This window comes from Girardinichthys multiradiatus, chromosome 6, assembly GCF_021462225.1.
Source record: "Girardinichthys multiradiatus isolate DD_20200921_A chromosome 6, DD_fGirMul_XY1, whole genome shotgun sequence".
Lineage (NCBI taxonomy): Eukaryota > Metazoa > Chordata > Actinopteri > Cyprinodontiformes > Goodeidae > Girardinichthys > Girardinichthys multiradiatus.
Window position 1 is genome coordinate 42,946,951 of NC_061799.1, and position 17,607 is coordinate 42,964,557.

At 39.9% G+C, this 17,607-nt stretch overlaps 1 protein-coding gene across 1 annotated transcript in view; it reads left to right on the plus strand.

Annotated features, from left to right (window-relative positions):
• The window catches only part of LOC124870081 (solute carrier organic anion transporter family member 5A1-like), a 50,589-nt gene that overhangs the window by 19,705 nt on the left and 13,277 nt on the right, over positions 1-17,607 (plus strand). The window contains exons 2-4 of the mRNA XM_047368549.1: positions 9,062-9,194; positions 11,765-11,985; positions 14,228-14,392. Of these exons, the coding sequence (XP_047224505.1) occupies positions 9,062-9,194; positions 11,765-11,985; positions 14,228-14,392 (519 nt within the window). The remainder of the gene's footprint in view (positions 1-9,061; positions 9,195-11,764; positions 11,986-14,227; positions 14,393-17,607) is intronic.

Consider the following 17,607-nt stretch of genomic DNA (forward strand, 5'->3'; position numbering starts at 1 on the left):
TCATTGTCTCTGCCCTCTTTCCATCTCGACCCGGGTCGGCGCAGCCTCAGTGGCGTCTGTCTCTACAAAAGCAGGGCCGCATGGCTCCTCGCTCAGCATTTACTCGGACTGTTGTGTAGGAAAAGTGCTGCTTCAGGGCTTTATGTCCTAAATAAACCCAACGTGTGACTGGCAAAAAGCCAGTCAAACATTATTGATTGAAAGCTTACGCGCTTTTAGCTTGTTGAATGACTTTTACATGTACGAATACACAGCGATATAAAAATGATGCAATATATTTATGATCAGCTGAGTCCTCCATAGATTCCTTGTGATTTACAGCTGGCATCAATCTGTTTTATCGCTTTTTGAATGTGAGTGCGTCGCTGGCCCACTGGGTTCAGGCTCATCTAATCCATGTTGTGGACGTCCAGAATGTGGCTGAAGGATTTTTTAATGGTGCAGCAACACCCAAAGAGGCTGTCTGCCATCATTTAAGGCCACGCTGATGCAACACAACAGCAACAACAGCAGGAGCAGTGTGCCTTTAATCATCTTAGGGAACAGGAATGCACTGATTAATTGGCCCGAGTAATCAAAATCAGCAGATTTTCTGTAGGTAATGAGAGTTTTCTGCTCATTAATAAAACACCATGGGGCGAAAACGTTTTCGTGTCTATACTGGGGAAAAAACTAAGTATACCCATGTCACCTCTATAGGATAAAGCAGCCATATGTTGATTAACTGAATGAAAGCACCAGTTTTAACAGTTTGCTCATCTGGAGCCTAGAGGTGTGAGTTAACACAACGCCAGGGAGGAAAGACATCAGCAATGACCTTGGAGAGGCAAAGATTGCTGTTAACCGATCTGGGAAGGGTTACAAGATCATGATCAATTTATAAGGCTATCAGGCTACAATGGGAACGTTTATTTCCAAGCGGAAAATGTTTGTGGCTGTCAATCTTCCCATGAGTGAACGTCTCAGCACATTTAACTCTGCGCTGAAGTGTTCAATGCTCAGAAAATAATTGAATGAATGATCCATGTCAGGCTTTTCAGGTCAGCTGAACAACTACATTTTAACTTAGAAATTTACCTCATGCAGACCTGGAGGTATGAAGTAGCCAAAATGATAATCCAGCACAATTTGTCATTTAAACAGATGAGACTAAAGAAGTTGGACCATAATGCACAGCAGTTTTAAAGAAAACACAGCATTTCAGCACAAATGCCTCATCTAAACTGTAAAGCACGGTGGTGGAAGGATGATGATTTTGGTTAGTTTTGTAACCATATAACCTGATCGCTACGCAGTCATTGAATGCACCATGAATTCCTCAGTATACCAAATTATTCTAGAGTCAAATATGAGTCCGCCTGCCCAAACAACAAACTTGGTCAAAAACAGGACAACGATCCCAAATCTAGAGCAAATCTAACAACAGAATGAAGAAAAAGGAAAGTATCAAGGTGCTGCAGTGACCTAGTCAAAGTCCAGACCTAACACAGAGTAGAAATGCTGCATAGAATCAAATATCTGCAATGAACTGAAACAGCTGAAAGAAGAGTGAGAAACTTATTTACTGCTAATGGAGGTTCTAAAAACTATTGAATCATGGGGTGTACTTAATTTCTTCTATGACTGAATGCTTATACAGGTTTCCATTAGCAAGCAGGGTCAGCATAAAGGCAACGTTGGTGCTTGGAAAGCTTGGTGTCCCTAAATTGCTGTAGAGGTTGTCTCTCCTGTGTGTCTCCGTGTGTGATGGACGGGTGTTGTTGATGGGCGTTCTGTATAAAATACCTAAACTTAAAAAGTGTCTTAAATTGATGTTCACGTTCAAACCAAAAATGAAAAACAAAGATTTTACAAATTACGGTGTGGCAGCATTTTAATCAGCAGACTGTGTGGAAATAGAAATGCAAACGTTGATCTGTGAACAAACAGAATGCAATCTGGAGCATAATTTTCTACCTGCTTACTGCGAGCAGCTGTTTTTTTTTTCAGCCACAGAACATGACTCACACTGCAGCGTTGTCTTAAACCAGATCGGACCAGATCGGACTGCTTGGCTGAAACTACCTGTTGTATAACAGGAAGCATGTTTAAGGTACACTTCAGCACTCTGGATGATGCTGATGCAGTGCCGAGGATGTTATATTTATGCGTTTGTGTGGGAGATTATAGTTCTGATGCAAGGCTGCCAGCAGTTATATCAGACTGCGTGTAAACCTGTAAAGCTTATGGTTCTGGGTGAATATGCAGACGGGTCCGAAAATGTCTCTGAGCACATCAAAGTGTTAAACTAAATGCTACATGTGCATTTTTCTCAGTGTAAAGTGAAAAAACAAATTTTCTACGATAAGACAAGAGGAGAATGCTGATTGGAAAATTAATACATCTGCTGTTAGCGTCGTTTGGCTCCTACATCCAATATCATTCCAGATTACTCCGTTCAGATATTTAGTTTTGAGGAAACGTCTTGAGTTACTCCTTATTTCTTCATATGTTTAATATTAAAGAAGGATTTTAAATGTTCTCCATTCAAAGCCTAGTCTTGATGTCTGTTTGGGATCATCTTCCTATTGAACCCTGAACTGTGTCAAAGGTTCAAGCATCTAGCTGCTGATGTAAAGTGTAGTTGAAGGATTTGGATTTGGATTTAGTTACCTTACCTTATTACTACCCCTGGAAGTGAAACAGACCCTCAGCATGTTGCTGCCACCACCATGCCTCACAGTTGGTGTTCTTGAGGTTCAGAGCCTCGCCTTGGCTCCTTCAAACACTCTTGTTGTCATTGTGACTAAACGGCTCATTCTTTGTCCCGTCTGACCATCAACCTTTTCTCCAGAAGGCATTTGGCCCCATGCGTGCAGCTACAGATCTTAATTCGATTTAAAGGGGTCAGATTTGGAGCTTCTTTCTTAGTTGGTTCCTTCTCAGTCTATATACAGGGTTTGGACGATGAAACTGAAACACCTGGTTTTAGACCACAATAATTTATTAGTATGGTGTAGGGCCTCCTTTTGCGGCCAATACAGCGTCAATTTGTCTTGGGAATGACATATACAAGTCCTGCACAGTGGTCAGAGGGATTTTAAGCCATTCTTCTTGCAGGATAGTGGCCAGGTCACTACGTGATACTGGTGGAGGAAAACGTTTCCTGACTCGCTCCTCCAAAACACCCCAAAGTGGCTCAATAATATTTAGATCTGGTGACTGTGCAGGCCATGGGAGATGTTCAACTTCACTTTCATGTTTATCAAACCAATATTTCACCAGTCTTGCTGTGTGTATTGGTGCATTGTCATCCTGATACACGGCACCGCCTTCAGGATACAATGTTTGAACCATTGGATGCACATGGTCCTCAAGAATGGTTCGGTAGTCCTTGGCAGTGACGCGCCCATCTAGCACAAGTATTGGGCCAAGGGAATGCCATGATATGGCAGCCCAAACCATCACTGATCCACCCCCATGCTTCACTCTGGGCATGCAACAGTCTGGGTGGTACGCTTCTTTGGGGCTTCTCCACACCGTAATTCTCCCGGATGTGGGGAAAACAGTAAAGGTGGACTCATCAGAGAACAATACATGTTTCACATTGTCCACAGCTCAAGATTTGCGCTCCTTGCACCATTGAAACCAACGTTTGGCATTGGCATGAGTGACCAAAGGTTTGACTATAGCAGCCCGGCCGTGTATATTGACCCTGTGGAGCTCCCGACGGACAGTTCTGGTGGAAACAGGAGAGTTGAGGTGCACATTTAATTCTGCCGTGATTTGGGCAGCCGTGGTTTTATGTTTTTTGGATACAATCCGGGTTAGCACCCGAACATCCCTTTCAGACAGCTTCCTCTTGCGTCCACAGTTAATCCTGTTGGATGTGGTTCGTCCTTCTTGGTGGTATGCTGACATTACCATGGATACCGTGGCTCTTGATACATCACAAAGACTTGCTGTCTTGGTCACAGATGCGCCAGCAAGACATGCACCAACAATTTGTCCTCTTTTGAACTCTGGTATGTCACCCATAATGTTGTGTGCATTTCAATATTTTGAGCAAAACTGTGCTCTTACCCTGTTAATTGAACCTTCACACTCTGCTCTTACTGGTGCAATGTGCAATCAATGAAGACTGGCTACCAGGCTGGTCCAATTTAGCCATGAAACCTCCCACACTAAAATGACAGGTGTTTCAGTTTCATTGTCCAACCTCTGTATATGTTAAACAGGTTTATCATAGAACTGAGCCTCATGGTTCTTGCTGGTTCCCCAAGACCCACCCATTTCTGGACTATGCTTTAAAGGAAACCAAGCAGAGTGATCGAGTATGAAGCCTGAAATACGCCTGAAGCTCTTTGATGAAAGCAGTGTGAGGTGCAATTTGTTTAGGGACATTTACCTAAATAATAGAGGTGGTATATATGCATAATCGAGCCTGTGATCCATATTAAATGTAAACTTGTGCTCTCAGGTCTTGTTTTAGAAATCATTACAGCTGGTTGTTGTATTATCAGCCAGATTTAAATAAATAATTAAAAGGTAAAAATGAATATGACATTAATTCAAAGGAAGAGTGGATGCAAGCTGACAGCGAGACAGAGCTGTTGTGCTCTGAGTCAGTTTCTGGGATTACCAGCAAGTATTTATAGTTCCAGCGTAGGTCTGGAAACCAGATCCTCTCAGTTGACCTCTAATCAGGCCGTGGTCCAATCTTTCGATTGTGGCTGCTGTCGACCTAAATAGAGCTGAAGAGATGATTAGGCTTCAGTCTGTCTCCCTGCTAACACATTTAGTCATACATTACTACATGTTGTAGGTTTCTGAGAGCTGCAGCCCAGCATGAGGAAGGCTGGACCTCAGCAGGGCCTCAGGCTGCAGAGTGGAGGCGGTACTCCAGGAGCCAGAGTCCATCCTGCTTTCAGGCTGGAACCACCGCGCAGCTGATGGACAGGAATGATGAGGCTAAAAATCAGTTGGCTTTGAGACCATTAGAAGCTTTTCTTCCCTCAGCAGAAACATTGCTGCCATAAGAGCAGCAGGCTGGTGTCCACCACTCCATCTTTGTCTGCTTCCTGTCTCTTCAGCCGCTGTAACTGTGTCTCTCTCTCTCTTCTCATGCTTTACTCTTTCCCATCTTCTGACTATGTTTCCATTCAGTTGCTTTACTACAACTTTGCATAAAAATCTGATTTTTTTCTTCTTCCTAGCTTAATAGACCTCTGCTTTGTTGCTGTTTTTGAGGTTTTTGCAGCCTGACCTTAACACTAACTTTAATATGAGCATAAATTAAATATATCACCCAGTTGTAAAGATCTGCATCTACTAGCTGTTGAAGGTCCTGCATATTTAAAATAAAGGAGAATTATTAAAATGTCTGGTATTAGATGATAAAACTGTCTGTTTAGAATAGATTTTTCTCACAAAGTCCTGTTTTAGCAGAAGAATTGATTGGTAAATATCAACTGTTTCCAGGAACATTAAAAGCAGTTAAATTGAATCAGGACTTTATTACAGAATCACTATATGATTATGAGTCTGTTTCATGAAGGTCCAGAATGAAAACCAGTTTTCTTTTTGGATATTTTATTACAAGGAATGCACATTTTGCATCCCTTGTCGTCTTTTATCTTTGTCTGGAGTATTTATCACGTTCCCAGGCCTCAGCCCTTCTCCCTCCTCAAGTTTCTCATATCGCCTGATGCCTCAGCCGCCCCGTCTACTTGCTCAGGATCCGCAGCCTGGTTATCTTTTATCCCGTCCCGATGGTCTGCATCACGTTGTGTAACACGGCTGGAGGCCAGTGGAGGGTTTTCCTTCTCTCCGCCTCCATTTAGGATAATCTGCGATGCTGCTGAGTCCTTTTGGGAAGGCCGAGCTGTTAGTGCAGACCTTATGTTTCATCATCCTGAGCTGTGGTTGTCTCTGTCAGTTGATGTAATAATAAAGCACAGTGATGGAGGATCAGGAAACAGTTTGTGCTGCTGTTGGTATTTCTGGGATATATTTATGGTTTTAAGTTTAAGACTTGGAGCTGCATCTTTTTTAATCATTAAGTCCTGTTGCATAAATGAATTATTTTGCAGAATCTGTTGCACAACTTCCCCTCTAATTGGTTTTCTTAGTGTTAAAATGAAACATAAACGTGCTGCCATTGGCCTGTTTCTCTTTTATAAAAGTCATGTCTGAAGTTTGAGTGTTTATTATAAGAAGGAGTTAAATGCTTTATTCAAAATATAAACCATATGATTTTTCTCCGTGTTGGATTATCTGGGGAAGTCTAAAAGCACTATTTTATCTTTTTTAATAAGGATTTAAGATATGCCAACTTAGTTAATTTATCTATAATATTTAAATCTTTGTCATAATGTATGTGTAAAAAAATCAATTATAGTTTGCTTAGTAAAATGTGTTTATTTATTCATAACCTTTATTTCAATCTTTGAAATCAATGATTTTTAGGAAAGAGCGACCTGGCCAAGACACAGCATAAAACTTGAAAGATGATGCATCGAGACAAAAAGTAGCATAAAGGTCTAAAAATAGATCATCAAATTTAGCAAAAGCACCCGATGTGGATTCTTCTAAGCTTTTAAGAAAACATTTAAACATGTTTAAAGTAAAACTTCTGCAGATGGGAGGCAGCATACGTGAATGATGTTTTTCCTATTTTACCACAGACCTCCTAAAATAGGACTTATTATTGTAAATTACTATCTGCCTTCCAGCTCTCAGTTTGATCATTTTCTAAAAGTTTGGCATCATGTTTGATTCAGGACGCTGCAGTTGCCTGCTGGTCTTAGTGTACAGAGTGACTGCGTCTGCAGGGAGATGCTGTTTGTATTGAAAATACATCAGTCTGCTTTTTCTACAAACTTACTGATGCATTAAAATGCAAGCAGCGAGTTGACTCTGAACCGTTGTAATAATGTGAAACATAATAAAGAAAAATGTGACAACTTTTAGATGAAAACATAAACACGGCCATTTAAATTCAGTTTTATTTAGCCTGATTTGCATTTTGGGGTGATGGGAATTTGTGTCATAATTACATTACAGTTTGGGGTGCTTCTACACTGATGCAACCCATAATTTACATTTTAAAACCGGTTAAAATTTCTTAATTTGATGCACTGTTAGAGGCACTGTATGCACTGTAAAGAGTTTTACTTAACTAAACATTAGTTTTATTCAAATGTCTCAGTTCAACCTGAAAGAAAACAAAAGAGTATATTAAAAAACTTTTTATTGCAGGTATCATTGCAATATCAACATTTGCATATATCATTACACACTCAGAGGCGTTATTGAAAAAAGTGGTATAAAAACAGTATTGCTACAGGCAAAGTAGTGAAAAAGTGTAAAATTGTCTGTTGTTTTCTTGTAAAATACTTCTCATGACATTTTCACCCTGTTGTAAGGCGTATCCTAGCAACACTTACAGACAACACTTCTGATTGGTTGTTCTACGGAACGTTGGTCAGTCACTTCCTGTTTCTCTCATTTTCTGTTTTATTGGGTAAATAGTTTAAATGGATTAAGGTCCTCTGCAGACCAACGTGGATGTTTTCTTCTTAGCTGCCTTTGAATCACATGCAAATCATTTCTGATTAGAAGAAACTTTTATTGTTTTTGGCCACAGAGATTGTTTTTTATTTCCATTGTTTCTATGTCTCGTTTTGTCCTCGCTGTGTCACCACTAAACCTGCAAGAAGAAATATTAAAGTTTGCATAAAGTTTTTGAAAATATCTGGATTTAACTGCATCTGAACCTTATAGTTATTAATTGTGGATGTTGGAATTTCAATATCCCTCAGATGATGCCCCAATGGAAGAGGTGTGCAAACCACTGGTAACCATACTGGTTACCTGTCCAGGTGACAAATGGTGCTCCGCCTCCCCATCTGCAGCAGTGTTAGCCCCGCCCACTGACTGTGATCCTGCAGATAAAAACAATGATGTGCTGCTGCACGGAACATTAACATTAATAAATAAAAACTGATTTTAACATTAAATGATTTCAAAATTTTAAGTAATAATTTCCATATTTTATTTTTTATTTGTATTTAATAATTAGCTGATTTGCACATTTAAATCATGATAGATTTATTTATTAAACGGAATATTTCAACTTTTATTAAAGTGATCACATATGTAAATACGTCTTTAACTGTTTATTTACTGTATTGTGGAGCTTTTTGGTCCTTGAAAGAGTAGCGTTGTCGCAGCCTAAATGAACATATTTTATATTTCTAACTTGAGGTAATCATCATCAGTTTAATGAGTGAAAACCTGCCAGCTGTGATATTTTATTCTCACTTAAATCAACGAGATCCACTCAGTTGTGTGAAAAACTAAAGTATTTATTACAGAAATGATTAGAAAGGTGATCAAAAAGCATGTACAAAAGACTCAATAATTAAAAATAAATGTCACTATTGAAAGTGGAACGTCATCGGGGACATGAATGAAGTGCTCCCAGTGAATTCTCTGGACTCTAACAGTCTGGTTCTGTGCCTGGCCCAGCTTTGATTTCCAAGTCACGCCATCGCATTTTTGGGTTTGCTTTCAACCCGAGCCAGGGATTTAGCCGCATTAATTCCCTCTAATTGGAGAAATCTTAACTCTCAGTCTCCAGCAGGGCCCTATTGCAGAGTCATATGATTGGCACACATGGCCCTTTTGTGCACGGTGAGGATTGTTGCACAAGTCCCTAAATTCAGCAGATGTCGCTGAGTTCATTCACAGTTGGATATTAAAGCTGATTCATAGCGATTCTAAAAAGCATAAAATGTGTTTTTTTCACACATCAGAAGGAAAAAAATGTTGTTGTAGTTTTACCGTGACAGCTGTCTTTAAATAGTGTGTGCTTGACAAACGATTTTACTCCTAATGTTTTACTGTGGGTACAAACTCTGGTAGGAGAAGCAGCAAAATTGGTAGAAACAAGATCCAAATTAAATCAAGCTTGTAATAACTCTTTACCATTTACAAAGATACAAACATGTATTTATGCCCCCTGGTGGCTTCAGAAAAATCTAATAATTGCCCCTTTTTCATTCTTCTCTGTTTCCAGCTATCATGTATGTGATGGGAGCTTTGGGCCCAGCGGCTGGTTACCTGCTGGGAGGAGTCCTCATTGGGTTTTACGTCGACCCCAAGACTGTGGTCAACATCGACCAGAGCGATCCTCGCTTCATTGGCAACTGGTGAGACCAATCAGCCGCTTTGTTGTGGATGGAGATGGAAAGTTAGTTTGTGTAGTGAAGATGGGATCTGTGTAATGTGTTTTCAAATGTTTCAGGAGGAAACATCACTTCAGCTTCACTGTCAGACCCAATATTTTAGGATGCATTGACCGGTTTGCAAATATCCTTACCTGCTTTGATTATAACTAGTCCAAACCAAACATCACTTCTGACTTCTAGTTGTTTTTAATGCTTTGAACAGACTTTAATCAGAATTCATATGAATACCAGCAACATAGTTTTACAGGTCTCGTGATTTAATTTCTTCATTTTATTTTAATTAAGAGCAACTGAAGATGTATCCCAATGTTCAAAAGTACAATAAAACTTCATGATAATTTGTATTAATTAATACAAGCAGCTTGGAGGACCTGAAGTTCTGCACAGACAGAGTAGAGGTGTTCCGGTTCTGCTGCAACGGCAGTAATCAGCCAGAACACGGATCCATCCATCCATACATCCATCCATACATCCATACATCCATCTTCCTCCTACTAATGCATCATAGAACTAAAACATGTCCTCATCTCTCATGGATACTAATTTATTGTTTTTGATGTAAATTTTAATGTAAATCTGCAATGATGTTTGGGCTTTTATTGTAGAACACGGGTGAAGACATTCTCTATGAGAGTCTTCTAATTTCTTTGCCTTATCAGCTTTACATGTGGATAGGTGGAAGCAAAGTCCACTAAATTAGCCAATAAATATCCAAGACACCAGTACCGACATTTAAATGTTGGTACTGGTGCACTCTAGTTGGATGTACTTTATTTAAAACATCGTACTTCCATCTGAACATTAGCTGCTGCCGTTGATTATTCAAATGTTCAGACCTGTTAGTGATGCTATCATCTAACCGACTGCATAACCAGTGACTCAGCCTCAGGCTTCCTGCATGAATTATAGCTGATGATGGCAGGAAGAGTGGGTATGAATGCTCCGGCTCATTTATGCATTAATGTGCACAATAATAAGGCACAAAGATGACATGATGTTGAGTCCAGATTGCCTCTGTAGCGTGTTCAAGATCTGGTAAATTAATAAGTAATCTGATCACAGTGTTGAGGTTTATCTTCACACCTGGAGTAAGGGTGTGTTTGTGTGTGTGTTCACATCCATCTCAGGTGCTTCCTGATTACCTTTTGCTGCTCTAAATGCAAACAAACACATCTTGCACCCAGTTAGGTGAGGACGAATGTGGGGCTGCTAATGTTCCTGCAAAATCTGCTCTCAATCTCAGCGATCATCAGAATTCAAAATGTTAATCTAACATGTTTGAGACCAACACGAGTTTCTAATATTTTAAATTTACCTTGAAAAAGCATTCACACTCCTGTAACGTCGTTGCATTTTGTCACATTATAGTCATATTCAATAAATCAGAATATTCTTTTCGGCTCATTTGTCAGTTTAAAATTACATTTAGATAAAAATGATCTTCAAGCAGGAATTTAACATACTTTTCATTAGGCCCACATTTCTGCTTTAAAATGTTTTTTATTCTAATCTTTATTTTCTGCAGACAGAAAAACATCATAATTACCAGAAATAAAGGCTTGAAAACATCACTCTGTCTGTTGTTAATCTAGATAATGTGCTTCACTGAAATAAATTAACTTTTCATTAATCAGTTTTATTTAATGGGCATCATGAAGACCAAGGGACACAGCAGGCAGGTCAGGTTCTGGTTGAGTTTAAAGAAGGTTTAGGTTCTAAGACAAACTCCCAAGGTTTGTACATCTCACAGAGGTTCTGTTCAATCCATCTTCTGAAAATTAATTGAGTATAGCACTGCTGCAAACCTGCCAAGACCTGGCCATCCACCTAAACTGACTGGCTGGGCAAGGAGAGCATTAATCAGAGAAACAACCGAGAGGAGCTGCAAAGATCCACAGCTCAGGTGGGAGAATCTTTTGAGAGGACAACTATTGATTGCCTGCAAAGCCATGCAGGAGACACGGCAAGCATGTGGAAGAGTGCTCTGGTCATGATGTTGATGTTTTTGACTTACATGCTCAAAATCGTATGTGTGGAGGAATAAGAACGCTGCAAATCATCTTGACACAACAGTGGTGTAGCATGGTGGTGGTAGCATCATGCTGTGGGAGTGCTATTTTTCAGCTGGGACAGGGAAGCTGGTTGGAGTTGATGGATGGAGCTATTTCCAGAACAATCTTGACAGAAAACCTGAGGCTGCAAAGGAGCTGAGACTGGTGCGGAGGTTGTCCTTCCAGCAGATGATGTTAAAGTCTTTTCTGAAAACCATGTAGCCGATTATTTTCCTTCCGCATTTACATTTATGTACCACTTTGTGTTTGTCTATACTGAAAATTCCCTTAAAGTACATAGAAGGTGTTTGGGTGTAATGCAACAAATGGTTATGAAATGCAGTGTATTTGATAAGAAACTGCAGGGAAAGAGTTGAGACCTGCAGTCATTCATTCAGCTTACAGCATGAAGCAGAATGGCTCACAAATGGTGTTTCTGGTTTAAAAAACGTATAACTTTCTGCGTGATTTGTGTCTAAGGTGGAGCGGATTCCTGCTGTGCGCTGTGGCCATGCTGCTGGTCATATTCCCCATGTTTACCTTCCCCAAGAAGCTCCCTCCTCGACACAAGAAGAAGAAGAGGAGGAAAAAGCTGAGCCTGGATGACATGTCCAGCGATGACGACGTGCTGAAGGAGAAGAGCAACAACACCAAACATCAAACGGTCACCTCATCCATGGGCTTCGGCAAGGACATCCAAGGTACCCACCAAAAACGATATTATTGGGTTATTGAATATTTCAATTGTGGGTTATAACTCCTGGAAGGTTGTACAGGAAATATGCACGGAAACAGTTGACAGTTTCTTCCTAAAAGGTCAAATGTCAGAAGATTCAGATTTGAGCTGCATTTTAAAGAAAGATCCCATACATCAAGTAAATCTAACTTTTTGCTGTGTTTCTGTGGATATTAAGTTGTGCCATTCTGGCACAATAAAGACATTCTCAGGATGAGGTCTTTCTGCATAGAGTTTGCATGTTCTCCACGTGCATGTGTGGGTTCGCTCTGGGTACTCCGGCTTCCTCCCACAGGCCAAAAACATGACTATTAGTTTAATTGGTCTTTATAAATTTCCCTTAGCTATGAGTGTGTGTGCAGGGTTGTCTCCCCTGTGTTTCTCTGTCTTGCCCTGGGATGGACTGGTAGCCCTCATCTTGCCAAATGACTGCTAGAGCAAGACACCAGCCCCCTCATGTCCCAGCAAAGATAGGCTGGTATTAATGAAACATAATGCACCTTATGAAAAATCTTTCCAAGTTTTTGTATTTGTTTGTGAATTAAAGCCAGCGTCATTTATCTAAGACCAGCACTGTTTGCAACAAGCTGATTGGGGGAAAAAATAAAAAAAGGCACACCAGGTATGACTGTATCCCTCTTCCAGGGAAGTGTGCCTGATATCTTGGGAAATTGTTTTCTAATCAAATAAATTGTCTAAACTTTGTTCTAAATTCCAATGTTGCAGTTTGACCTGCTCTGAAATTAATAAGGATGGGTCGGGGTTGTTGGTTCTATTCATATTTTGGGTAAAAATAACAGAATGCCAGGTCAAGAAAATGTTTTATTTATATTTTGTTTTTAAGTTAGTACTGTGTGCTTTTTTATAGACTGTCTGGAGATTTCTGATAAATATACTTCAGTCAGTTCTTTTTGTTACTAAATGAATCAGTTCAGCAGTGCATTAAAACATCCGCATCACTGATTCATTCAGGGATGCTATGCAGAAAGTGATTCAATTCAATTCAGTTTTATTTATATAGCGCCAATTCACAACACATGTTGTCTCAAGGCACTTCACAACAGTCAGGTTCATACATTCCAATTAATCCTAACCATTGAACAGTGCAGTCGGAGTTAGCTTTTTATTCAAATTGGATAAAACGTTTTTCTATCTAAGGAAACCCAGCAGATTGCATCCAGTCAGTGACTTGCAGCATTCACTCCTCCTGGATGAGCATGTAGAGACAGTGGAGAGTCACTGGTGTTGACTTTGCAGCAATACCTCATACTGAGCATGCATGTAGAGACAGTGGAGAGGAAAAACTCCCTTTTAACAGGAAGAAACCTCCAGCAGAACCAGAACCAGGCTCAGTGTGAGCAGCCATCTGCCACGACCGACTGGGGGTTTGAGAGAACAGAGCAGAGACACAAAGAGAACAAAGAAGCACTGATCCAGGAGTCCTTTCTATGGGAAGGAAAAGTAAATGATTCATCTCTGATACAGTCAGAAGTCCTTCTGGAATTTGAGATGTACCGTCATCGTTAAATCTCTTTGTTCAGTTCTGCACCTGCTGTGTTTGTGGCTGGAAAGAGGACCCCTTTGACCATAAATAGGTGCAACTCAGACACCATTGGTGGGCTTGTCTACATATTCAGGGCAGTCTGCTTTATGAATGCAGTGCAGACAAGAAATTAGCACGCACAAAAGATGTGCAGCAATAGAGCAAATATTGCGTCTTTGTGAGTTTGACACTGAGTTTAAAGCTGCATTGAAAGCAGAATGTCAGCAAAAAAGCCTCAAAAAATAAGAGATGGGAACTAAATTCACTGCTGTGTTCTATGATAGTAAGATACTGATCATGAAACCAGTGGTAGTTTAAAACCTAGTCACAGTTTCAGATTTAGTTGCTTAAATACCTTTTTTGACATATTAGTTGACACTAACAGAGTTGGTCTTCTTTGTTTAGAGCTTTAGTAACAAAATCATGTTGCAAAAAGTGCCGTTTGTTGCTGTTTGCACATAAAAGCTGCTTCAGAAGAATTTGTTTGAGACCAAACAGCCAGTTTCATTCTGCTAACTTGAAACTGACACTATGATAAAATCTGTTTCCTGCGATGTCTTGCAGATGTCTTCTTGCAGAACCTTATCAGTCCTCTGTTTGTTCCCCGCACATGTTTTTACAGTAAAACCTGATTTTAGCGTCTTTTCACTTCTTTGTCTTCCAGACCTTCCCAAAGCTGCGGTGAAGATCCTCAGCAACGTAACCTTCCTGTTCGTCAGCCTGTCCTACACGGCCGAGAGCGCCATCGTCACCGCTTTCATCACCTTCATCCCCAAGTTTATCGAGTCCCAGTTCGGGATCCCGGCCTCCAGCGCCAGCATCTACACCGGTGAGCTGGAGTAGTGTACTTCACTCAGATGGGAGGCAGACAAGCGAGAGATATTCAGGACTGCCAGCCATCATTAATAATGAATAAACTGCCGGTCTCCAAATACATAAATATTCATAAAAACCCCATTCACAAGCACACAGCCATGCCCTTCATACACATTAAAGAACATGCACCCCTAAATAAGCATAGATATACTAATACAAATTTTCCATGAAGATTATAACGTTTAAACTCAACTTATCTGCATGATTAGAAGAAAAGGAGCAAGGCTGGCTGATAAGTTGGCCTAATAACTCCCTCCTCTGAACACTGAGGTGGAAAGAAATCAACACAGACTGAAAGGGATGGATTTGGACAACATGTTACTAAAACATGTCGACCGGCAGACTCAGAAATCTGACGTGTTTTCCCAATTCTGCTGCTGGATGAATTAATAAAAAGTTAGACCTGACAACGAGGGACGAGGCGGAGATTAAAGTTATTTTGCTTTAATCGAAGGCCAAAATAGAGTCATCTAGCCCAAACTGGGACCAGCAACAAGATGTTCAGATAATAATACAACTATTAAATTATTTTAAGACCATTTATCTCATAATATATTAATACAAAGGTCTCTAATTAAGTTATTGCTCAGCTGTGCGCTCTACCTGAACTCTGTCAGCAGAAAGATTTTATCCCTCTAATTGAAATTATTTTATTTTATTTAGTACTATTAAAAACCAAGATAGTTCTGATGATGACATGGACAGAACCAGAGCCGGCCCAAGACTGTGTGAGACGCGAAGCAGAATTTTGCATAAAGAAAAAATCACAAAACATTTGACACAAAACATTAAAATAATTAAAAGACGTTCTTTGGTACTAGAAGTCCAATGGGCCACAGAGCCAGTTGGTGATGGGTCAGTGTTGTCCAAAAGGTGCCCACCTCCACCTTTTCACCCAGCAGCCACCACAGCATTACTGACTTCTTTCATATTATCCACGGATTGATTTTTAGCATCAAACAGAACCTGTTTTACAGCTAAATAATGAACCAATGAATCGAACTGGGTGTTTGATGGCACTCAGTTCAGTCATCCCCATCTCAGACAGGTTAACTGGTTAACTGGTAGGAAGCTCAGCTGACCCTCTGAGCAAACATGTAGCAGCAGAGGAACCAGTTTCTGTTCCCAATCACATCGGTCGCTTCACGTTATTTCCTAAATATATGTTACTTGGGGTAAAGAAATGCTAATTTTAGACATATTTCTATATTCTCTTACATTTCACATTCTTAGAAAGAAGTTGCAGAAGTTTTTTGCCCTAATGTTTACAGCTTATTTACCTTTCAATAAGCACAGATGCAAACATTTAAATAAATTAATGGAAGAGTGGCAGGGACTTGTCCACATTTGTGTACCAAGCTAATTGATTAAGCCATTAAACCACTAGCTTGAATCAGAGCATCTCTCTGAAACTGCAAATCCTGCAGGATTCTTTAGAAAAACAGGTACCTCATCAGGTTTATAAATTCCTACTATATAGAAGTCAATTAGGTTTTTAGATTAAATAAATGAATCGTAAATTTCTCTTTTCAAATTTTACTACAACGAACAACATGAAACCTTTGCAATGATGGAAAAATTAGTTTTTCTAATAAACCCGACCAATTGAGTCATTTCTGTGTTTAGTTTATTCATTTTAAAGTTAATGTAACATCTTTCTATAAATATTTGTCCTTTGGTTATTTTGAGCTGTATGGATGCTTGTAAAAACACCACAGTTCAATCTAAATTTGACAATTTTAACATTGAAAATTACTTTTTTTTTTTTGCAACATTGTTGTCAAACTGCGAAGCATCACTAAGCGAGACTTTAGGCTTCGTTTTGGTGTATTTTCCAGCTAATGGCTTCCATCTGAATCACAGGCAGTTGCAGATTTTTTGTTTAAACATCTGTTCTTAAATCCTAGTAATTCTCTGAGTATTTTAGGTTTTAGGGATAAAAATGTACAGCAGCACTTTCTAAAAGAGGTTTAAATGAAGCATTTTTCCTTGTTTGCTTCAGAAACATTAATAACTTTCCTCCTTGTTCTTAGCTGGAACTTTGTGTAAAGTTTATAAACGATATTAAGTTAAACGTTCCCAAAAGATTCGGATCAAGCTCGACTGAGTGGGTCTTTCTCCATGAAGTCAGGCCTTGGGAGGCTTCTGCTATCTGAGATCTTTCAATGTTTGGTTGCATAACCGTCTCAGCTGGACCAGGAGTGGGCCGTGAAGTCGTGATTTAATCTTCCACTCAGACACATACAGTTTAATTTCCACTTCCTTCAGAGAGTAAAACCAAACCTGCAGAGATGTCTCCAACATTTAAAAAGATCTTTTGTCCTGAAATTTAGTATAAGAACTTCCATGAGTTTTAGTAAAAATTTCTAAAACAACCTAAAATAAATAAATCTTTACTTGCAGATTAATGTTGGGCTGGACATTTCCTCACTGAGGAAATTAATATAATCACTGTTATTCTGTTTGAGTCTCTTACAACATTTCATAAGGCTGGAACAGACAGAGCAACCCTTGGAGGTCTTGGTTGTGTGTTTTGGACCCTCATCCTGTTTAAGACCCAATGATGACCCATTTTCATCCACTCAGGGTTCTCATGGGCTTTGGAAGAGAAACAGGCCCACAGCATCACATATCCTACACCATACTTAACAGTGGTCATGAGGTGCTTCTCCACATCTTCATCCTTTGATTCATGTCAGAGCTGTTCCTGTTAAAGTCCCAGCAGCGTTTAGTAACCTCCTCATCTTTGCGTCTGTAGGACAGCTGAGTCTTTTTCCGGGCTTCCCTCCCAACCAACCAGTTGATGTTTGGAGGTGTTTAAGGGTTGTTATGATGACCTCAGGATGCCACTCTGTAGCAGTTCTCTGACAGTGAGCTTTGGAGATGTTTTTTTATTACCTCCCTCACCATCCTGCTAACTGTATAGCTCATTCCCACTAGTACCTACTCAGCACGGATCATGTAGGCTTTCCATTGTAACAGTTCCTTGATACCAGCTCCCTTTTTAGAACCTACTTGGTCAGGGATCCAAGCGAGGTGCGTTGAGCTCAAAATGCGACGTCATAAGACTGCTGGTCACTGATTGGCTAGAGGTTTGGCTCCTGTGTTTGCTTCCCTAGAGCGACTCTGCTGATGGACCCTCATGCTACCGGCAAACAGCAAAGGAAA